The sequence below is a fragment of the Cynocephalus volans genome, chromosome 16 (assembly GCF_027409185.1).
Source record: "Cynocephalus volans isolate mCynVol1 chromosome 16, mCynVol1.pri, whole genome shotgun sequence".
NCBI lineage: Eukaryota > Metazoa > Chordata > Mammalia > Dermoptera > Cynocephalidae > Cynocephalus > Cynocephalus volans.
The window spans coordinates 69,231,357-69,255,577 of NC_084475.1; the positions used below are offsets into that span (position 1 = coordinate 69,231,357).

Sequence of the window (24,221 nt, forward strand, 5' to 3'; positions counted from 1 at the left end):
TTTGGAGGGTAAGAAAAAAGTAGAGTCTCAGAGTAGTTAGTAACTTGCCCATCGTGATGTATTTTATGCATTTACCATACTAGATTTTCAGCTATCTTTATGTTTCTGTAACTATTATCATTTTTACCTAGGATCCCACAGGCACTATTTTCTTTTCCCAATTCATAAATTTTTCTATTTTTTAGTCTATTTACTAAAGGCAGAAGGCTGTGGAATAATTTAATGAAAAAACTAGGAAGAGCATCTAGCAGGGATTGTGCACCCCCAACAGAAACACGCTTCCTCCACACCACCCACCCAGTTTTCTCTGACCGGCAGCATCCTTAAAGAACCAAATGGGACTCAAAAGCTACTCTGGGGTTTTCGAAGCATTGCACAAGTAAGAAATGGCTTCCTGGAACCCACCAGGTTGCGAAGACAAAAAATAAAACTAGGAACTGTACACAAATTAGAGAATAAAGGGGCCTCCGTGACTCTAATCAAAGGGACCCCTGATATTCTGTCATCAGGTTGCTGCTTTAAGGCAAGTGGTAGCTAATTCTCTCTCGTGTCGATGTTGATGAATCAAAAGGGGAAGGTCATAATCTGACTCAGATGGAAAGTATTTATGGAACATAAAATACTTCAGAGACCCGCACTGTGCTGTCTTCAACCCTCAGAATATGTTCCAGCCAGGATGTACTTGGAGGTCTCTTGGAATATTTCAAAGTAGTTCTCAGGGATGGGTGGGAAGGGAATTCTTGAAGGTTCTTCTTTTCCCATCATTTGAATTTTGCTGATGATGTTTTTTAATTCATCTGGCAGTTGCACTATTTGTGTTGATTGGGGTGGTGAAGGCCAGGGAGACCAGGAGGGGAGGGGAGAGAATATTTAGAACACATTGCAGAAAGAGGGCAGACAGGGCGGGGTGATGAGTAATCATGTTCCCAAAGGGAAGAAAAAAGGAGAATGACCGCTTCTTGAGTTACTCCTCAGAACCTGGAACAGGCTTAGCCAGGTTTATGCATATTCTCCAAAGCATCAGCTCTCTGGTCTGCTTTGTCACTGTAAGCCTGCCTAACCCTTCCAGGTGGCTTGTTTTGGAACTTCAATTTTAGAGATCAGCAAAAGAAGTTGATATCAATTTGCAAAGGTTTTAGAGAAAGGACCAATAAGACCTTTAGCGTAATGCCAAGCAAATGCATGCCTGACGGCCAGTTCTCACTAGTCTGAGAGCAGTCAGAAATGGCTGCTGGGACTTACTTCTTGGTGAGTGGAAACAGACTTTCCTCTCACCCCTAACCAAGAGTTAGAGGAGTGTTTCTCAACTTTTTTTCTTTTAATGCCCACGCCCAAGGAGCTTTTAAAGATATATTTGTCCTAATAGGTTCTGCCCCCAATGCAGTTTTAATACCACAGATATACTCTAGATCTGTTTGTGTGTTATGGCCCTCTGTAAACCACTGTAATAATCTAAAATTTTGTCATGAACCAATTTTTGCTTCCTAGGGGTGATAATGTACCCACTGAGAATGCATGAATTAGAGGATACACACACACACACACACACACATATACATATACGTATATATATATATATATATATGACAGTTGGTCAGTTCTAGGATCCGAACCCTTGACCTTGGTGTTATAACACCATGATCTAAGTAACTGAGCTAACTAGCCAACTCTCTATCCTATTTTTTGAAAGGACTTCATATCTGGAATTAAAGAAGTAATTTACTGTTATTAACTAAAAACACACAAATTCCTCCTTTCTTAGTTGACACAAGACATTTTGAAAGAAGGAAGGTAGTTGGGGGGGAGGAAGGATACTAATGTTAATAGAGCCCCTAACACCTTCCAAACATTATCACATCTGTTTTCTCATTTATTCCTCCCGAGCCTGGAAGATGGGCGTTTTCATTTCCTTTCATTTTCATCTCCCAGGTGGACTGGGAGAGCTTACGAATTTGTCCAATGTTACAAAACAAAAATGTCCTGCTCCTCTCTCTCTGATTTTAAAAATCCATATTGTTTTCATTCAGCTATCTCTTTGCCCAGGTTCTTGTGGGTAATTATGGCCAGCCAGCGTCACAGATGACACCTTGATGTGACGAGAGCAGAGCTAGGTCTAGCCCTGCCACCATGGCTGTATGATGTCTGAAGTTCTCCTTGCTAAGGGGAAGTAACCCTGAAATTGCTTTAAAATGATAACAGAAACGCTAAACACTTACCTACAATCTCCAAACCTTGGCAAATCCACTGTTGTCATTTTTATGTTTCCTTCCTATCCTTCACCAGTTGTAGACATGAATTTTACCAAGTTACAATCAGAGCTTTTTCTCATGTATTACAAATATTTTTATCAGGCCTCCATGCTTTTCTTAATTATCTATTTTAATCCATTGGATGGAAATCATTATTAAAGTATTTCCCTATTTTGAGTATTTAGGTTTCTTCCAGTTGTTTGCTATTATAAATAATGTTGCAGTGAACACCTTCATGCGCATAGCTTATTTTCTTCATTTGGATTATTTCTTCGGGATAAATCCTCGGTAATCAAACATTAGGACTAAAGTATATGGTCATTTCTAGAGCTTGTGAAAAATATTCCCAAGCTGTTCTCTAATGGGGTTGCACGGCTATATTAAAATTTCTTAAAGTACGTTTTAGAATTATTTTAAAGATTTGCTATTTTGGTGGGAAAAAAGTAGTATCACATGGCTGCTAACTTGTGTATCTTTGTTAGATTGTGAGGTTGCATATTATTTTAGAAGCCAACGTTAGCACTTTGGGGCTGTCATTACCTCCAACCTGTGTAAAAATAATAATCTTTCTGGTTTCTCCTAGGACTCCCTCCTCCAAGAGGTCTCAGTCTCCTACCAAAAAGTCAGACCACTCTAAATTTGACCTGGCAACCAATATTTCCAACCTCGGAAGATGATTTTTACGTCGAAGTAGAGAGGAGGTCTGTGCAAGTAAAAAGCGATCAGCAAAATATTAAAGTGCCAGGCAACTTGACTTCCGTGTTGCTTAACAACTTACACCCCCGGGAGCAGTACATAGTTCGAGCCAGAGTCAACACCAAGGCCCAGGGGGAGTGGAGTGAAGATCTCACCGCTTGGACCCTTAGCGACAGTAAGTAACTGTGGTCTCACCTGAACAATATTTGGCTACTGTCATTTGGACTTAGCTACCATCACTTCAGGATTCTTTCTTAGAAATCATAAAAGGCAGTTAGTTGTGAGGGGAGGCTAATTAGTGCCCCCATCATTTTAATAACCTGTAATCCATAAAAAATCTGCATGTATTTGGATTTGCAATGATTAAGGCAAAAGTATGCTAAAACTTACCTTTCCTGGGTATAGAGTTGTTTATTAAGTAAATTAGTAACATGAATAAGGTTTTCTAGGGCTTGTTTAATCAGTTAAAGCACAGTTTTTAAGGATTATCATGTAATCCTTAAAATTCATGAGTATATGCACAGGGATGCCAATTAATTATAGATGGGTCTTTCCTGATCTTAAAAGCCAAATAACTTTCCTTAAAACCCTTCATAGTAGAAAATTCTTAGAGCTAAAATATATATGAGGGTACTTCAAAAAGTTCATGGAAAAATTCGTGTTATCTTTTAATTCTATTTTTCCATAAACTTTTTGATGTACCCTCATATCTGAGAGTAAGAAAATCACTTTTCTTTCAAAACATTCTACAGTTCAGGTATTTTTGTTTTTGTTTTTTTATGTCAGATTGGTCATTTAAATTGGTTGAAACTTCTTGTATTTCTTTGTAGCATTGAGAATTTTTTCATTATTAAGCAGAGAGTTCTATTCTGATTCACCGAATTAGAACTGTGTCTGTGCATTTGGAGCTTTTGGAAAGATGAGGTGCTTTTTGGCCACACCAACTACCACTTAAGTCAGGACCACGCAGTCCCGGGCCAGCCCCCAAAGTCTGAGGCTCTCTTCTGCAGGTGGTTTCCAGCTCCTCAGTGCAGGTTCTCCAGCCACACTTTTTTGTATCAGTGACTCGTGAAAGTCTGAACTGTTTTGTCAGTGTTTAGGTATTCTTCATCATGTGTATATTTTAAAATTCTGTCAAATTTAGAAGTTACAGGGTAGTGCGGAGAATAATACAGTGAACATTCACATTCCTACCACCCAGAATTAACAACTGTTAACATTTTGTCATGTTTGCTTTCAGCAGTTTTTTGTTGACTTGTAGAAAAAATAACACAGATATATCAAAATCCCCTTTGACTGTCATCCCTTCTCCATTTCTATTCCCCTCTCCTGAGACAACCAAAACGATGAATTTGTTATGTATTTTTCCATTCAATGTTGTGTAATTTTAATATATATCTGTAAGTGTACATATGCATACATATCATTCTTTGTTTTTAAAATAAACATTATAATTTTTATCTATCCGTGTTAATTTCCTTAGATCTGATGAGTGAGTACCTTTTTAACTTCTGTAAAATACTCTGTCTTGTGAATATATCATGTCATTCCATTCTCTTTCAGGCGTTTTCATTTTTCTACTATCACAAACAAAAATGCAATGGCCATCCTTATACATGTCTCCATGTGCGTAGGTGTGAGGGCTTTTCTATGGAAAATGTCCAGAAGTGGAACTCATAGGCTATTTCCCTCTAAAGTGGCTATTCCATCTGTACTGTGTCCAGGAATGTTTGTCAGCATGATTTTCCCTTTATCCATCTCTGTATCCATCTCAAGATTGTTCCATCTCTGTATCGGTATCCTTCCCTATGTCTATAACACTTGATATTGTGAGACCTTTTTATTAGTGCCAATCTCAAAAGCAAAAAATGGCACCTCACTGTTAATTTCCGTTTTCATTTCCTTGTTAACTAGCAAGGTTGAGCATCTTTTCTTGTGTTTATTGGTCATTTGGATTTCCTCTATTTTTATATATATACTTGATATACTTTACCCATATACTTGATATACTTTGCCTAATTGCTATAGATTATCTTTCTTGCTGATTTATAAAAATCGTTTCTATAATCTAGATACCAATCTTATTATACACATTGCAAATATAGTGTCCTAATCCCTTTTACCCCACTGACACTTTACATTTTGATGCAATCAGACCTGCCAAATTTACCTTTATGGTTTGTACTTTTTTGTGCTTTGGAATTATTCCCTGTTACAAGGTCATGAATATATTCTCTATATTTTTTCTAGTAGTTCTATGTTTTGTTTTGCTTATTTAGGTCTTCCATATATAGGAATGTTATTTTGGGGTATGGTGTAAATATTTTAACATTTTAAATTTTAATTTCACTTCACATATGGGGCCAATGTTCCCAGTGTGTATGTTGACTGGTTCCCCTACTGATTTGTGAAGCTTTCTGAATCATATGCTAAGTTCTCATATTCATTTCGCTTCTATTTCTAGGTACTCTGTTCCTTTGTTCTCTTCCATTGATCTATGTGCTTGTTTCTGTAGCATTTTCAACCTGTTTAAAGTAACTACAGATTCCTAAAATGTCTTTTTTTAAAAAAATCTTTTACTTAGTTACTTTTGGCAGCTGACCAGTAAGGGGATCTGAACCCTTGACCTTGGTGTTATAGCATGGTGCTCTAACCAAGTGAGCTAACTGGCCAGCCCCACGGAATGTCTTAATAACTATAGGCCGAATCACTATTTTCTTTCTCAAAATTGTCTTAGATGTTCACTTATTATTCTATATAAATTTTACTTTTATTAGAAATTATACATTCTCAACAGCTTACCATCAGTATCATATTTTTAGGATTAAATGAAAACTAGCTAGTAGTCACTGAAAATTGACTTGCCTTGAGTGATTGTATGAAATTTGATGAGGGGGTTTATGCTGGTGGTGGTGGTAGGAATGCTGAGATTGGCAGCATAGGAGATGGTCCCTAAGGGTCAGGAAATTAGGGCAAAGAGGATATGAATGAGAACATTTCAATTTTAACTAATATATTTGTTGGTATGCTGTGTTGTTGTTGGCTGATTTTGCATAAAGATTGTTCAAAAGTAAAGTTAATGCTTCTAGTCATCAAGTTTGTGTTGGTCTTCCAGCCTAGCAATTCCATCTGGTCCAAGTGTAAGAAGTAGAATGAATTAGATTTGGCATATGGCCCCCCAAATATGTAAAAATTAGTATATGTCTATAATAATTTCCAGTTTAAAAACATTTATATGTAGAGTATTTGACCCTTGAAATGACTTTATGAGGAGAGTAGAGTAAGAATTATCACATTTAATGGATGGAGGACCTAGAGGCACAGAGGAAGGTAAGTGAGTTGCCCAAAGTTATACAGCTAGTAAGTTGTGGAGGTTAGGATTCTTTGTTTTTTTTTGTTTTTTTGGGTTTTTTTTTTTTTTGCCTCTACTTTGACTTTATTATTTGAGCATTTTTTATTGAAATATAATTGATTATACATATTTGTGGGGTGCAGAGTTGACTGTACACAGTTCCTGTGTACAATCTATGACGATCAAATCAGGATAATTAGCATATTTATCATTACAAAATGTAGTCATTCTTCCTGTCCATTAACCAATTTCTCACTAACCCCTGTCCCCCTCCCACTATCCCTCCTTATGGAGGTTAGGATTCTAACTCATATTTCAGTTCTTTTTTTTTTTTTTTTTTTTAAATCATGCTACCCATTTGTCTGTTTGGATTGACAACCAATTGCTTCAAAGCAAGTTCAGTTCTTGGAGAAGTTCCTTTAGCAGTGATATCCTACTTCTAAATTGTTTAAAGTTCTCATTAGTGTTTCCTAAAGTGTTTTAAAATTTATTTTATAGTCACCTTGGGGAACTGCTAACATGTGGAATCCAGTAACCACTACCAAACCCAGACCCATTGAATCTAAATCAGACGTCCACTGAGCTATCCCGAAGAACTCCTTTCAGGCATAAGATGGGTAAATTGGTAGATACAAATTTATGATTTTTAGTTCGGACCAAAATTATATTCATTATTTTTCTAGAAGATGACTTCAGGGCATGGCTTATTTTTGTGACAGGTTTAAAAGACTTATGAAGTTGAATTTTTTATTCAGGCACAACTATACAAATATTAAATGTGTTTATAGTAATCTGAAAATGTAAGTATTCCTGTTAACCTATAATCTTGTGAAAAGGAAGGTTATTTCATATTTTTATAAAAATATACAGAAAGCTTGGTACTGGATACAAAGGAAATTAAGATATACTGTTGATTAATTAATTGTGACTATAGATAATTTACCACCTGTTAGACATAGGAAAGAATGATCAGATTTGGGAGGCTCAAAATCCAGTATCCAATTCTCATAAGTTGCCACAGTTACTGAGGGAGTATGACATGGGGAATCAACCTGATGGAAAGAGGAAATTTAGAGTGAGGAAGAATCTCTGAGAATTTAGAATAGAAAGGATGTGCCTTGACACTTTTCAAAGGTACTAATTTGCTCATAAGCAGTAACTTTCATATGGAAAGACAATAGAATATGGAGTGAAACAGCCTGGATCTATTACCTGCTTACTGGAACCAGCACAAGTCATTTAAATTTTTGAAGTCTTAGTTTTCTCATCTATAAAATATGGATAATAAAAATATCAGCACTGCCTGCCTACCTACCTGTGTGGTTACGAGGGTCGAGAGAGAGTCTACTTATGGAAGCACATTGTAACCAACCTCACAAATGCAAGGTACAGTTACTATAAGAGCAAGACATTGGATTCATTCTTTTCTTGGGTCAAATAGCTTTAGGTTTCATTTAGGTTTTTTTCATTTCACAAATTTCTAGTCTGTACCTCTTGGGAAAATAGAATAATTTAACCAGGCCCCCTCACCTTAGGTCCAGTTGGGGGGTGGTACAGCGCATTCTTTGTAAATAAGTTGCGTGGGGCTGGAGTTAGTGCACATGCGTGGCACTGCCAACTGGCTGGCATTGACTGCCTTGGGCGTCCACCCCATGTGGATAAGCTCTTGAACCTATGGCTCCAAGGATTTTTTTGCCAGTTACCTAGCTCATAGACCTGTGTTTGAGGGGTCTGGTGACCCAGCCTGGTGTGTGAAGGATTTGTGACCCAGTCTGGACAACAGGCATGAGGGGTCTATGAGCTCCAGACCCAGCCCTAGCACGACAATTGGTGTAGTCACAGCAGGATTCTGAGCAGGTACAGGAACTGAAAGCCCTTGGGAGAAGGAGGAAATGTGGCTACTTTTGAATATTCTGTGCCCTATGGCCACCTTCCTGTTGACTGGGATCTGGTTGCTGCTCACTGTATTGCAAGGCAGCATAGACCAGGCACTACAATGGAAAACCCCTTGGGAGGGGGAGGAAATGTGGCTGTCCTTGAGCATGTGGTGCCTGGTGGTCACTTTTCTGCTGACCAGAGCCTGGCTGCTGATCACTATGCTGCAAACTGATTGAGATTTGTGGCAGAAAGCAGAGTTGTTGGAAGCATGGATAAATGTCCTGGAGGATGATTTGCAGCAACTGGCCACTCCTGCTTCTCATACCAGGGAAGATGACCAACCCAGTGGTGAGTTGGGGGAAACCATGCATCTCCAGGCATGACCTGTTTTGCATCTGAAAATGAAGCACGAGCAGCCTATGGGACCAGACAGACAACTGGTGGGCGATCCACAGGTGACCCAGTTCACCACCTATGTCCCATATACCAGGTTGAACTGGTTGACTTGGGGAGACAGTAAAGCAGCAGAAACAGGGAGAGCCCCTGGTTGCTGCAGCTATGGGACCTAGGGGTGGATGGTGTAATGTGCTCTGGAGACAATATAGTAAATGCATGTCGCGTTTGTCCGAAGGCAGATGGTTCGCCGGGTGCCACTTAAACCTGATGGCTGGCCGTGTGCCATATAAAACCGAGAAAGCAAATGGCTCAATGAGTGTAATATAAACCTGAGAAAAGGGTGAATAAATGAATGCCATTGTTGGAACTGTGGGTAAATGCTGCAGAACTGCCTGAGACTGTGAGTGAATAGCTGGTGTAAGCCGATCTGATTCAAGTAATTCAGGAGCCAGGGATGGGGCAGCTAGATGCTAATAGCCAAGACAATGAAAAGGTCCTGATGGCATTTCAGAAGTTTGGGAGAGCGCCTGTCCCATCACAGAGGCCTAGGAGAACTGAGTTTCTCTAGAAGACAGACCTGGGGCACTGCTGCCCTCAGCAAACTGCTCCCTGCATCCCAGCTGCTCTGGCTGGAGCAATCCTGCTTCAGCACCTCCAAAGAGCAAAAGCCAAAAAGCTTGGTGGCATTCACGTGTGTTAAGTTTGCAGGCCAGCAGTATGTGAGAGCAGTGGAGGCATGGCAGCCTCCACCTAGATTTCTGAAGATGTGTGAAAATGCCGGGGGACTCAGGTGGAGACCTGCTGCAGGGGTGGAGCCACTGCAGAGGTCATCTACGGAGCAATGTGGAGCAGAAAAGTGGGGTCGGAACCTCCACAGAAAACTCCCACTGAGGAAATGTCTAGTGGAGCCAGGATGGCAGGACTGCCACCAGGAGCCCAGAACTGTGGGGCTGCTGGCAATGTGCGGCACCAGCCTGGAAAAGCCACAGGCACCAGGGCAGCTCAATGGGCTGCACTTGGCAGAGCTGTCGGAGCAAGGTTACCCAATGCTTTAGGGGTCCAGGTGCCCCAGTGTGCTTAATGTTTGCCCCGTTTGGGTTTTGGATTTGTTTGGGGCCTGTTTTTCCTTTCTATTTCTCCCTTCTGGAATGGGAATGTGTATCCAATGTTTGTCCCACTGTATCTTGGAAGTAGATAAACTTGTTTTTGACTCTTCACAGGTTCGCAGCTGAAAGGAGTTTTGCCTTTAGTCTCAGATGAGACTTTGGACTTTTGAGTTGGTGCTGCAACAGCTAAAGACTTTTGGGACTGGGATGGAATGTGTAACATGTGAATGTAAGGGTCGTCTATCCTTGCTAAGGGCATATTGCGGAAGATTCTGAACGTGTAGATTGTATGGCGAGGGACGCTGAGGTGTGGATTATTGGGAAAATAAAATAATTTAATCAGGCCCTCTCGCCTTAGGTCTGATTGGGGGTGGTGCAGCGCATTCTTTGTAAATAAGTTGTTTGTGGGTGGAGTTAGTGCGCATGTGCGGTGCCGCCAACTGGCTGGCATTGACTGCCTCAGGCGTCCACCCTGCATGGCCATGCTCTCAAACCTACGACTGCAAGGACCTTTTTGCCAGTTACCTAGCTCATAGACCTGCGTGTGAGGGGTCTGGTGACCCAGCCTGGCGTGTGAAGGGTTTGTGACCCAGTCTGGACGATGGGCTTGAGGGGTCTGTGAGTTCCAGACCTAGCCCTAGCTCGACAGTACCCTTAAGAAAAGGAGTTTGCGTGAGAACGCAGGGAGGATTCTGTGCATGTCATCTTCACAGCTGGAAAACCTCAAAGTGCCTCTTTCTCATCTTGCCCGTGTCCCCGAATGGAATGTGATCTCACTTTTCCCCAAATCCCTATAGCACTAAGTGCCTAACACATTTTCTTATTCATACACTGACGTGCCCACTGGTCCATAAATGCATTCAGGGTAAGGACAGGCCATATGACATAGTGGCTAAGACTATGAAGCCAGACTGCCAGGGGTTGAATCTTATTTCTTCTACTTAACAGTAGCGTGACCTTGGCTAAGTCACTTAATCTGTCTGGGCCTCAGTATTTACACTGGTTGTTACGAAGAGGAAATGACTTAATATATGAAAGGGCCTAGAACAATGCCTGGCATATTGTCAGCCTTATATAAATGTCAGCTCCCAATCTTTGCATTATTCCCAGCATCAAGAATAGTGTATGAAGGTTTATGGATTAACAGAATTTCTGAGGCCTTCACTTAGTGTAAGGATGACAAATAGGTGATACGTGTGTTGCCATTTCCTTCTCCGTGACACTCTGGTCTGCATGGACTTCAGTAGCCACTCCCAAATGATTGGAATTAACATCTGAGAAAATACCCATTTGCCATTCATGGTTTATGAGCTGACATGAAACATCTCTCAAAAGCATAATAATCTAAGAGCTGATAGTAAATTTTAAGTTAATTTTGTTTTTTAAATTTCTAGTTCTCCCTCCTCAACCAGAAAACATCAAGATTTCCAACGTCACAGACTCCTCGGCTGTGGTTTCTTGGACAATATTGGATGGCTATTCTATTTCTTCTGTTATCATCCGTTATAAGGTTCAGGGCAAGAATGAAGACCAGCACATTGATGTGAAGATCAGGAACACCACCATCACTCAGTGTCAGCTCAAGGGCCTAGAGCCTGAAACAGCTTACCAGGTGGACATTTTTGCAGAGAACAACATAGGGTCAAGCAACCCAACCTTTTCTCATGAGCTGATGACACTGCCTGAATCTCAAGGTGGGTAGAGTGGACAGGTATTTATATAGGATTATTTTTGAACAGCATCAGAAAAGCCCCATTGTCTTAAGATATTTACCCCATAAGTGTGTCATGTGACATCATTCACTTGTTCTAATAGGCTTTATCATCTCTAGATAGGTTCTTAAAGTCAAAATGCCCCTGAGAAAGATCCTTGTTGATCCATTTTCTGTTATTTAACCTTGGAATAAATTAGTCTATCAGCATACTCCATCCAGCAATCTGAGAAGAAAGCTCTGAAGGAGGCCTTCAGTGGGAGGCTCCGGGAATCATGCTCCAATCTTTTAGCCTGGAGGTCCCTATGCTATTCTGAGTTTTCTTCTTTCTGATCGAGGTTATTAGCTTTCCATGTTCACCACCAGCCCCCACCCCAGAGAGAGCAGGCTAGCTGAGATAGATAGAGATCTGCTCAGAGCACCGAGCACACTATGTCTAGTGTTTGTGATTGGTCAACCTGTTGAATGTAATTAAGTGAACAAGGGCCCCAGGATGGGCAGAGCTGCAGCACGTGGATCGACTTCAGTTCTGTGCAGACGGCATCCCACAGCCCTCTGCCCGTACAGTGTGCATAAGGGAACGTAGATTGAGGGACGTTAGAGGGAAAAACAATTTTTGTAAATCTATAATTTGGACTAGAGTGTATTTCTACACAAAATATGATAGTACTAAAAACTTCTTGGTTCTCTTGGAGGGTTACCTAGAGCTTAAGAAATAAAATAAAACAACTTGTGTTTTCAGATCACACTTTAAATAAATGCATCACTTTTATAATAACTTGCATTTTGGTAAAATGTATACAGGCCCAAAATCCAAGCTATGCATAGAATTCAAAGAGAAAAAATTTAAAACAAGACAAAACACCCCTCATCATTCCAGACACACTGTATATACACAGACATAGAGAAGGAAGGATGAGTAAGCACAAAAGAACACTTTTAAGAAGATGGGATTGGGCTCTGCCTGCTGTTATTAATAAAACTATATTGTTTAATTTTATTTGAATTTAAGTAAGGGAGAGTAGTAGGATTAGACCATAGTCTTTAAAAGCTTATTTTGACCAAAGCCCTAAATTTTATTTTTTTCATTTTCCTTTTTCCTTTCTTATTTCCTTTCTTATTTTCTTCCTTCTTTCCTTCCTTCTTTTCTCACCTCCTTTCCTCCTTCTTCCCTCTTTCCTTCCCTCACTTCCTCCATTGGGTATATACTCAGTTTTTTCCTCTTAGCTTTTCAAGACAAAAACAAAATATCTTTTAGACTAAGCTCTTAGCATCATAGAACTTTAAAGCTTTTCTAGGTGGGGAAACTGAGTTTTAGTCACTCTCTCAAAGTCATACATCTAGTCAGTCATCCTCACTATTATTCAACTACGTTAATTGCCTTATGCCTCTACTTGGAAATAAAGTTGAACAAATGACAAGAACCAATGATTAGCCTATTGCCATTTAAAGGTGCTTTTGCACATGTTTTTAAAGATCCTATAACAACTCTATAAGTCAAAGTCATCTCCACTGAGTTTCAGAAAAAAATGAGTAGCCCAAGGTCACATAGTCATTAGGTGGCAGGATTAGGGTGGCCGTTACATTCCCTTTGCACTGCGTCGTCTTCCACAGATGACCTTGGCCTCTGCCTGAACTAACCAGCTGCTTCACCTCTGTGTTCCTGCACAGTTCAAGCGGACCTCGGAGGTGGGAAGATGCTGCTTATAGCCATCCTTGGCTCGGCTGGAATGACCTGCCTGACGGTGCTGCTGGCCTTTCTGATCATGTTGCAACTGAAGAGGGCAAACGTCCAAAGGAGGATGGCCCAGGCCTTCCAAAACGTGGTAGTCTCTCACATTCCTGCTAGCTCATAAGTGCACGTCCACATAGAGACAGAACCTTCACTTTAAAGATGTGAACCAGGAAATTTACTTGTAGAGCAAATATTTCCCCTAGGCAAGTCTCATCTTCTCTTTGGCTTCCATTATGAAATGGGAGATAAATAGCATGGCTGTTACAGTTGGCCCTTGTATCTGTGGGTTCTGCATCTGTGGATTCAACCAACCCCAGATTGAAGACAATTGAGAAAAAATAATTGTGGCTGTACTGAACGTGTACAGACTTTTTTCTTGTCATTACTCCTTAAACAATACAGTATAACAACTATTTACATTGTATTAGGTATGATAAGTAACCTAGAGATGATTTAAGGTATATGGGAGGATGTGCGTAGGTTATATGCAAATCCTACACCGTTTCATATCAGGGACTCCAGCATCCTTGGATTTGGGTATCCAAGGGAGGTCCTAGAACCAATCGTCCAGGGATACTGAGGGATGCCTGTAATTTCTTGTCCAAACCAGAACAATTTCGAGAGTGAAAAGGGTGCTCTTAGTAATTATACAGGAAACCAAGCCTAAAACAGGACTTCCTGTCCCTCCCCCCACCTCCCAATGAGATGTATGGTCATCCCAGTGATAAGTCACCAGAGAGAATGATCTTGCAAGAGAATGAATTGAGCATTTTTGGTAAAGAAGGACATAAGGGTAACCAGGCCTCTGTGCAATAGAGAAATTTTCCCCACATTTTCCTATCTCTAGTTTCCATTTCCTATTTCTAGTATCTCCCTTAATACTGTCACCGCTCATATACATAAGAATTACATTTGCATGTGTGTCTCTCCCATTTCTGTGTCCCTTTCAGTCTGCAGTCAGAGTTCATGGCACTTGGCACTGCCACATTCTGTCATCTAGGAATTTTGACCAGTAGGTCTACAAAATCACCCCTTACCAACAGGCACCCCTTTTGAATCCTTTTGGTATACCAAAACCTGAACATTTGTCTAGTTTGTGGTTTCAGACTCTGTAAAATTAATTTGTACCTGACTTTATCAATTCTGTTTATAATACATTGAGTACAATTACATGTTTCAAATGAGTTATGCATTCATGTACACGCATCCCCAAGGTTCTCTCCCATGAGGGACAAGGGGAGCTCCATTATCTGACTCCATGTCACAGCTGGCTAAAGTCAGGCTGCCCCTGCAGAGGAAGGACCAGCAAGGGGGTGGGAGTGCTGGTGCTTGTGAGGATACCAGTGCTTTGCTAAGATACTGTCAGCAGCCATTTGAATTCAGGAGAAAAAGAGACACTGTATTGGGTTTTGCTGAAAGCATCAGTCATCCTGTAGACAGAGTGTGCTTAAGAGTTTCTGAGCTTTAAGGAGAGAGTGAGAGTGAGACAGACAGAGAGAGAACACCAAGAATAGAGCAGGACCAAGATGATGCTACTGGGACCAAAGCTCCCACTGAGACACAACCTGTGACTGCCCCACGTAGAATCTCCATGTTGTTTTCCAAGACAGAGCCAAGCACTCCACAGCAGAGTATGGCTATGTCAGGAATGGCGAACACGTGGCATTCGAGCCATTCATCCCACCTCCCTCACCCTGCGCAGACGCTGCTGACTGCCAAGCCCCATGGAGGCTCAGAATTATGCCCATGCAGCTCTACAGGCAGCCAGTTCATCACAGTGGGCTTGGGAGATAAAACCCATTCCCATTTCCATTCTAGAGTTAGATGTACTATTTCTTTTTCCCCTGGTGTGGATACAAACCAGATGGTATTATGCACCTTAGCATTATGAAGAACTCTGACACAAAATGATGAAAAAATTATTTTTCCAGAGGGAAGAACCAGCTGTGCAGTTTAATTCAGGAACTCTGGCCCTGAACAGGAAGGTCAAAAACAACCCGGATCCCACCATTTATCCAGTGCTTGACTGGAACGACATCAAATTTCAAGATGTGATCGGGGAGGGTAATTTTGGCCAGGTTCTTAAGGCACGCATCAAGAAGGATGGGTTACGGATGGACGCCGCCATCAAGAGAATGAAAGGTCAGTGGCCGGCTGGACAGTCAGCATTTCACTAGGGTGGGGACAAACCCTGACCTCCTGCTGGATCTTTCCTCTACAGTCTTACATTTTTTAAACCAAAAATTGGCATGGCGTCAGATATAGCTGTTATGTACAACTAATGGTGACGCCTGCTTTGAGGTCGAGCCTGTGATAGGAAGTAAATATGAAGGCAGGGGTCACTTAAATGCCATTGTCTTGATTCCTTGGGATGTGATACTACAGATTCTCTGTCATACACTGGTAGCTTTGGAGGAGTATCACTGTTTCTCTTAATGCAGTGATTCTCAAAATTGAGTGTGCTTGAGCATTACCTGAAAGGCTTACTTAAAAACAGACTGTTAGGTACCACATAGTTTCAATTTAGTAAGTCTGGGACAGGGCCAGAGAATTTGTATTTCTCGTTAGTTCTCAAGTGATGCTGACTCTGTGGATTTGGAGACCAGACTGCAGATTACAGTCTTCCTGGAGACGCTGTTAGAAATGCTTCTGCCCCAGTTCTGCTACATCTGAATTTCTGGGCTGGCATAGGAGAATCTGTGTTCTTAACAAGCTTTCTCAGTGATTCCTCTGTACACTCAAGTTTGAAAACCACTGATCTGAGGTCTCAGGAAATCTTTTCCAGCTTTTGTTCATCTCAAGACTGCTCAGTACTGACCCATTTAATAAGACTAGATAATAAACATCTTCCGAGAAAGCATAACAACTAGTTCACTGGCAATGGAGCTGTCGTCTCTTCTGTATGACACAGCAGTTTGTGCATGACTTCATTGGGAAGCCGCATGTAGATTTTACAGCAGACAGGCTTGGAATGTGGTGGATTAGAGCAGAGAATGCCGTTGACTGTTACTGTTGTACAGCTTGGAGTTTCTTATCAGCCAGTCTTACTGATTACCATTAGTCCTGCATGAGACGTCGCCACAATTTCCAAGCACATTAGACATGTGCACGGCCACCATCTCCTGACTTCCAGCCTTCCACCCCAGTGTTATTTTACAAAATACAATCACAGCACACTGTCCTCAGCTCGAGGCTGCTCAGCCAGTCTGTGCATCCACCTGACCTTCTCTTCTGTTGGGTGCCTGCTGTTTCTTTCTCCCGTCAAAGTGCCAGTGGAGAGCAGGGCAAAAAGAACAGAAACAGATGCCACTCAGCTTCCTAACTACAAGCACCTTCTATAAAATGTCATTGGGACTTGGTTTCTCTAGCTCAATCCACCAGATCGAGACTGGTTCACAGACTGATCTGTGGAAAAGTAACTTAAAATTAGTAAATGACATGTGGTGCGGATGCATTATTGATGATGTTTCACCGAAACTTTGGTTCTGTTTCCTGGCTATTTGCCTCTGGATGATCGATTTAGCTGGAAGAGCTAGAGTCTAAAAGCTGGGCAAGTCTACCTCCAACAAGACTTTCTCTGGGTATTTATTTGAGAGCTTAAATGAGAAAACTTCAGAGCAGTGGTTCTCATCCAGGGGCAGTTTTGACCCCCTGGGGACATTTGGCAATGTCTGTGTACATTTCTGGTCGGGCTACATTTTGGTTGGTATTTAGTGGGAAGAGGCCAGGACTGCTGCTAACATCCAACAATTCACAGGATGGTTCCCCTCACCCCCAAAACAAAGAAATACTGGCTCAAAATTAATAGTGTCAAGGGTGAAAAACTCTGCTTTAGAGTAATCTCTTGGGTTTGTAGACAGTTTTCCAGGCCTGACAGCGACTAAGTACACCTGAAGGTCTTGGGGAGCAGGAGGGGACAGTTAATTCTGAAAAAGTGTAATGAAGAGGGATCACAACCCTTGGCTTCCTTCCCAGAATATGCTTCCAAAGATGATCACAGGGACTTTGCAGGAGAACTGGAGGTTCTTTGTAAACTTGGACACCATCCGAACATTATCAATCTTCTGGGAGCATGTGAACATCGAGGTAAGATGTTCTTTTCCTGTCTTTCCTGCCAGATTTTTTTTAAAAACAGGCATATTCCATATTGAAATTAAAGTTAATAATATTAAAAATGTTACCTATTTTTTAAGATTCACTCTGAATGTCTATTTAGTCTCATTTATAGGTTGTGCCGAGATTTGCTATCTTTTTGGAGGTAGGTGCTGAGGCTGGATCAAATGACATGGTTCACCCATTACCGCCCAGAGGTATCCATGGCTCGTACCTGCCCCATCCCTGCTAGTCCACAAGCTTTCTCAATTACTACTACTACTACTAGCGGGGAGCCTCACTACCAAAGAGACCGGAGCACATTGGTTCTTTATTGACCGCTTTTTCATTTTTCCTGGAAACCCAAGGAACTGGTATTTTGAATGTTAGAGCCATGAATGCCCCCAATCTACTGTAAGGTGAAAGCACTGATGATGCTTAGATTAAATACCAATAATAATAGGCTTATGTATGATAGTGCTTTGTTTTTATCCAAAGTGCTTTCGTGTACAATTACATGGGAGCTTTACAACTATCCTATGTTGCACATGCTTTTGAAGGTAAACTTATATTAATTTAAATATTTATTGAATACTTCCTATCATAATGTGTGTAATTAGCTGTGAATGAGTAGGTAACAATAAAAGCCTTTTGTGAGTTTACCTCTGCGCTCTACATGGGTTTGTGGTTCTGGATCTGTGCTTAAACTCGACTTCTCATGGAAAAGTTTGCTCCCACAAAAAAGCTCCACGCAGTCATCATTTACAAACGTGACAACCTCTTCTTGACTTTGCAGCACAAACACCAGCAATAGAAAAGAGACTACTTCTGTTCCCTCAATTTATTAAACTAAAAATACTGGTGCTTCAAGCAGTATATCATTCTGTGATCCAATAAGGGTATAATTCTGAAAGCCAGATCATGTCCCTTAGGAAAAATAATGCAGTAATGACGTTTATTTTTGAGCTGTTTCCTGAAAACAGCAATCAGTGTGGGACTTTCTTTGCCAGAATTTCAATTTATCAGAATATCTTTGAAGTTCAAATTCATTCAACATTTAAAAAAAAATGGTTTAACCCCCCTTCCCCCAAATTCTCCTTCAGAAAACATTAAAATCACTTTACATTTCACTGGCTTTAAAGATTATGTTTTTATGAAAAAAAATTACTTTTTATTAAAAAAAGAAAAAGAAAATTTGGAATAAAAATAAGACCATGGACCTTAATTTTTTTCTAGGGAACTATATTTTACTTTTTCCTAAATGTTTGAGTTTTCTGGCTTCTTTAATCAAAATGCAATCTCAAAAACTAGACTCTGCTGCCAGTGACCTAATCAGCAATATGGTGACTTGGTGTGGGTTTGGGAAGGAAGAGAAGGCAGGAGAGAATGTTACCTGTTGAGGGTCCTTCCACTATGGACATTTAATCATTTTCAAAAATAACCTCAAGAAAAGCTAGAGACAGACTGGAATAACCTGTGTATTAATCTGCTTCTGTTGCTTATAACAGAAATACCTGAAACTGGGTAATATGTAAAGAAACAATATTTATTGCTTACAATTTCAGAAGCTGGGAAGTCCAAAGTCCAAGGAACACATCTGGTGACAGCCTTGTTGGTGGGTGGTGACTCTTCAAAGCAAAACAGGGTGTCACATGGCAGATGGCAGAGGCAGAGAGGGAGAGACTCTCACATGCTCTCTTTTTAAAGCCAACAGAACCATGCCCATAACCACCATTAAACTATCAATGGATTAATCCATTTACCAGGGCACAGTCCTCACAATCTAATCACCTCTTTAAGGACCCACCTTTCAATTACCACAGAAGGATTTCCCATCCTCTGAACACTGTCACAGTGGGGACCAAGCCTCAGTGAGTTTGGGGGGACATCCAGTCCACAACAACATGGTTGGCCCATATTAGGTTATTGATTAAGATTGAATAAAAAGTAAAAGGTAATGTGAAGAAGGTGTCCAAGGCCCAGAAGAGAATTCTTTGAGTTCCTTCTACAATTATCACTGCGCATGTGAAAGAATTTCAGGAAGGCCCTCCATGTCAGTCCACATTTTGTGGGAATGGAGAGGGGAGTGGGAAAGAGTGGAAGCAGGATCTCAAGCCTGGCCCCCTTTGAGTGTCACTTATCCTCCATTTGTCCCCCAGTGTTACCAGTTGGGTACCACTAGATGTGTTTCTTTTGGATAACATGGAGTTTATAAGCAATTCCCAAGGACCATAGCACATCTCAAAAACTTCACAGCTGGTTAGGACAACTGGTAAGGCCACTTCTCCTCCTTTGCCCACAGGCTACTTGTACCTGGCCATCGAGTACGCCCCCCACGGAAACCTGCTGGACTTCCTGCGCAAGAGCCGCGTGCTGGAGACTGACCCGGCCTTCGCCATCGCCAACAGCACCGCTTCCACGCTCTCCTCCCAGCAGCTCCTTCATTTCGCTGCAGATGTGGCCCGGGGCATGGACTACTTGAGCCAAAAACAGGTTTGTTCTGAGGACCTTGCTTTGAACATCTTTCCTCTGGAGCTCCCTGGAGAGTCAGGGTTTTGGTATGTTTGTACGAGTTTTCTGTCAATACTCTAATTCCTTCTTGCAATCTCCCTAATTTCATCTCGTTGTTAACATTCCATCTACTTGTATAGAACTTAATGCTCAGTCCTGACAATATATTTATGTAGTGAATGACATGCTTTGTATTTGGTGAGGAGTCTTAACCTATCCCAGCTTGGTCTGCCTCCAAATAACGCACAATAGCAGAGGCATTTTACATTGCAACTGGCAGATTTAATGATCTGTGTTTGTTTTTTTTTTTTTCTGAAATGCTTCTAAGATGTGGTGGGTCATTTGGCAGAATCCACTACTGAGGATTTTGGAGAGCAGCTTTAAGGGAACTGGATTTGGTGATTTCTGAAAACCCCTTTTCATACTGTTTCTCCTCTATTTCCCAAAGTTTTTGCTCCCAGGGCTTCATGCTAGCAAAATGAAATGGAAAGGAAAGTGTTATACAGAAAATACATGATGTTTTTAAAAATTTCAGTTTATCCACAGGGATCTGGCTGCCAGGAACATTTTAGTTGGTGAAAACTATGTAGCCAAAATAGCAGATTTTGGATTGTCCCGAGGTCAAGAAGTATATGTAAAAAAGACGATGGTAAGTTCAGAATACAGACACCGATAACACCCTTTTCAAGGTACTCCTTCCTCTGCTAATGTCACTTCTACCCTGTAGTCTTTACCTGTGCTCAGTAGGTGTCCTTGGTGGGGTGGCCCCCCTCTTCTAGGTCTCATGAGCACTTGGCTTCAGCCTTCCTGGGACTGCTCCACTTGTCATAACAGAGAGGTCGTTTTGCTTTTGTAGGCACTGAACTGCCTCTTAGCTAGGCTCAGGTTCCTGCCCTTATCCTCAAGTCCGGGCTTCCTTTCCTTTCAACCTACTTATTTTAGTTACTGACAAGATAAAATAGAAACAATGCTCAAGAACATTTTGCAAAGGAAATCACCCATAATTCACCACCTTGACACATTTTCCCCCCATTTTTAGCTTATTGCCTTCCACAGCATGCATATTTTTACACAGTTACAAACACAGTGAACATAACCATTCTGGACCTTTTCACTAGCTTTTCTGATGAGGGTTTGAAGTGGGGCCCTGGGTGCTTATCAACATCAACCCTTTCAGGAGCCACAGGTGCCTCCCTTGGGGCTGGCTGCAGGCAGTCCTCCTTTCTCTGGGCTTTGCAGACTTTGACCCCACTGCCCAACCCCCGCTGCAGGCGTTCTCTGTGGTGAAGCATGCTTGTCTTCCTGAAGAAGCAGGACTGTCACTCACCCACACATTCTAGCTCCCCCAGCTCCTCCCTGGGCTGCCTGGCATCCTCGTATCTCCTTCATGGAATCCCTTCCTTCCTTCAGTCCTGCGTTTGGGGATGTGGTATCCTGGATGAGTGGGTGGTGGGATTAACACAGGTTAGTCCCGTGACCAGCCACTTTATTTGGATGCTGTCCTCAGATCCCCAAGGCTAACGCTGGTTTGCTTGCATTTCATAACAGACAGGGATCTCTGTAGTAATAAGAAGTTTAGGAGGGATACTTACAGGGGTAGAGCACCGATCAAGGCTCAATTCTATCTCACAATGGCAGGGCAAAGCGCTCGGTGGCAGCATGGGGCAGGGGAGAAAAGGGGCAGGGTTGATGGAAGTGGGAAGAAAGGACTTGAAGGGAATGGAAAGGAGCAAGCTCTTGGCAGGAAGGGTGCAGTAGAGCAAGACACCACTAGAGGGCAGAGTGGCTACCTTTGGCCCATTTTTTTAAGTCAGGTTTTCAACTCATTGTACCTCAGAATCATCTGTGGAGCTTTTAAAAAAACACAGATGCTTACTCCTATTGGCTAGATATTCTGATTCAAGTGGTCTAGGGTAGGGCTCCTGCATCATTTTTGTTAACGTTCTCTGCTTGATTTTAATACTGGAACTGTTGCTGCAAGTTGATGTACTAAGTGATTTGGGGTTGATTTATTGATTACTGTTTCATGCTAGGATTTGGGATAACATAAGTCAGACAGTCTCCACCTTCACAGAGCTTACAGATAGACACATAACTAAGGATGTGACAGATGGCAAGTGCTAAGGGCAAGGAGAGCACAAGTGCCACGGGGGCACAGAGAGAGCACCCTGAACCAAGCTGGGGCAGTCATGGAAGGCTTCCTGGAAGAGGTCAACTCCTGAGTTTCACAGTTGCTGTTACACAGATATTGGAGGTGTGAGAATGAATTGGATGAGCTGGAGGGGGCAATACATACAAAAGCCTAGGGCCAATAGACTGCATGAAATCTTTGGTGATTAAGTAATTCAAAATGGCTGGAGTGTACTGCAGAGAGAAGGGAGAGAGAAAATTCAAGACTGGAGGAGGAAGCTGGAATGAGGTCTTGAAGGGCCTTGAATCCCAGCTAAGGATTTTGGAGCTTAGCTAAGGATTTGGGATCTTGGAACAATAGGGACATTAAAGAATTCTGGAGAAAAGAACCATCTGGTCAGATTTGCCATTTAGAGTGATCGTCCTGACTATGGTGCAAATAGACCACTAGGAAGTGAGATCAGTTAGGCAGGGAGATCAGTGAGGAGGTTGTTCTAATCAGGTAGGGGATGATGGTGGCCTGAACCACGGTTAGAGCAGTAGGGACAGACAGAAATGGTCAGATCCCAAGGAAGTGAAACAACAAGAAAATGAAAAAGTGCACAGGGAATTGGTAATGAGGAGGTGTGAGGTCAGCCAGCAGGGTGGGGGTGAATGAGAGCAAAGACAAAACAAAATTAGCCTGCACCTTCCATGCTTTAGCTGTGAAGGGCAAGAGTGAGCTAGAATAATAGGTGGGAGATGGGGTGGGGTGGAGTGGACACTGAGTGCAGGCAGGTATAACACTGAAGAGAAGGTTGAAGATGTAGATGTCAGAAAGGACAGTTTTGTACTTGAACCTAAACGTACAGAGTCACCATTTGGGATTAATGGTCAGAAGTTCATGCTTCAAAATATTGCCACTCCACAAAGAACTGGGAGAGAGCTGCACATTCAGGAATTATCCTTGGGATCTAGGGCGAAGCTGGTCTCATGGATGGGTGGTCTGGGAGAACACCTGCTCTCGTGGGGGAGGGGCTGAGAAAGACCCTGAAGTACTTCTGACTGCCTCACCTGCTGGCCATTGTAGGCTCAAATACTATTGTTAAAGTTTGGACAAATCTCTGGGAGGGAGGGCTCCATCTCTTAACAGGGCCATATGATTCTTAGGGTGGGTAGATAGGAAGGGAGTCCAAAATCATAGAGAATTTGAGGAAACAAGGACTAAAACTAAGAAGCCAACCTTCGCAATGTCCAGCCCACATCTCAATAGCCTGGACTCAATAGCCAGGAAATGGGGACAACCTGGGGGGAGTCAGGGCCAGGCACCCAAAGGGTGAGTTTGTGTCTCTTGTCCTATCTCTCAACCCAGTGGAAATTGCACTGGCTGTAAGTTATTTCACCCTCGACTGATATATATGCACACTGTTCCTTTTGGCCTGAGATGCTTTTTCTTCCCCCATCCACTTGATGACACCTACACACCTTATAGAACCGAGCTCGGAAGTCCTCTTCTCTGGAAAATCTTCCCCCATCGTTTCCAGGCACACTTGGTCTCTTTACCCCACCACGGTGTCCCCATTAGCCATTCCCACATTACACTTAAATTCTGTTTCTATCCTGTCTCCCTTTCAAAGCTCTGAGTGCCCCTGAGAACCATAAGGTGAATAAATGAATAACTGAATGGCTACCAAATGTGTGCACGTGTACACACACACACACACACACACACACACACACACACACACACACACACACTTACATACATATACACACACAGTACTTTAAATTCATCTACAAGTGCTATAGGCACCCCATGAGGTACCTAGGGCGTACATTATTTGCATGTCTTCAAATCTGAAAATACAGTTGTAGATGGGACATACACAAAGCAAAGATTCCTGAGTCTGTCGTGCCGTTTATCTGCGGAATTTCACTAGGGTTCTCTGAGGGCCTTGAGTGAGCCCTGGGTTTAGGCACGCTGAGCACCTCATGAAGAGTCCCTGTCCTGCCTAAGTGGTGTCTCGCTTTGCTCTCTGCAGGGAAGGCTCCCAGTGCGCTGGATGGCAATCGAGTCCCTAAATTACAGCGTGTATACAACCAACAGTGATGTGTGAGTAGGCCTCTTTTTGGTGAGGGATTTTTTTTCAAGAAAAACATACATTTGACAGAGGTTTGAAAGAGAAGCGGGAATATCCTGTACCTCTGAATAAAGCTAATCAATTGCCCAGGAAATAAATTCATAGAATAAATGAAGCCGCAGAGTAGACAGTCTCCAGAGTGTAAAATCACTGGTGGCGGGTTTTGAGTTTCCTTTTTCACGTTGCAGAGAGACTTCAGGTTGTGAATTCTTGATCTCTAGAGGAAGAAGGGACATACTGGACTT

General features: G+C 42.0%; 1 protein-coding gene across 1 annotated transcript in view; it reads left to right on the top strand.

Moving 5' to 3' along the window:
• The window catches only part of TEK (TEK receptor tyrosine kinase), a 98,657-nt gene that overhangs the window by 69,820 nt on the left and 4,616 nt on the right, over nucleotides 1-24,221 (top strand). Inside the window, exons 12-19 of the mRNA XM_063080628.1 lie at nucleotides 2,833-3,120; nucleotides 11,072-11,371; nucleotides 13,060-13,211; nucleotides 15,055-15,265; nucleotides 17,099-17,209; nucleotides 19,518-19,708; nucleotides 20,262-20,375; nucleotides 23,878-23,948. Coding sequence (XP_062936698.1) covers nucleotides 2,833-3,120; nucleotides 11,072-11,371; nucleotides 13,060-13,211; nucleotides 15,055-15,265; nucleotides 17,099-17,209; nucleotides 19,518-19,708; nucleotides 20,262-20,375; nucleotides 23,878-23,948 — 1,438 coding nt within the window. The remainder of the gene's footprint in view (nucleotides 1-2,832; nucleotides 3,121-11,071; nucleotides 11,372-13,059; nucleotides 13,212-15,054; nucleotides 15,266-17,098; nucleotides 17,210-19,517; nucleotides 19,709-20,261; nucleotides 20,376-23,877; nucleotides 23,949-24,221) is intronic.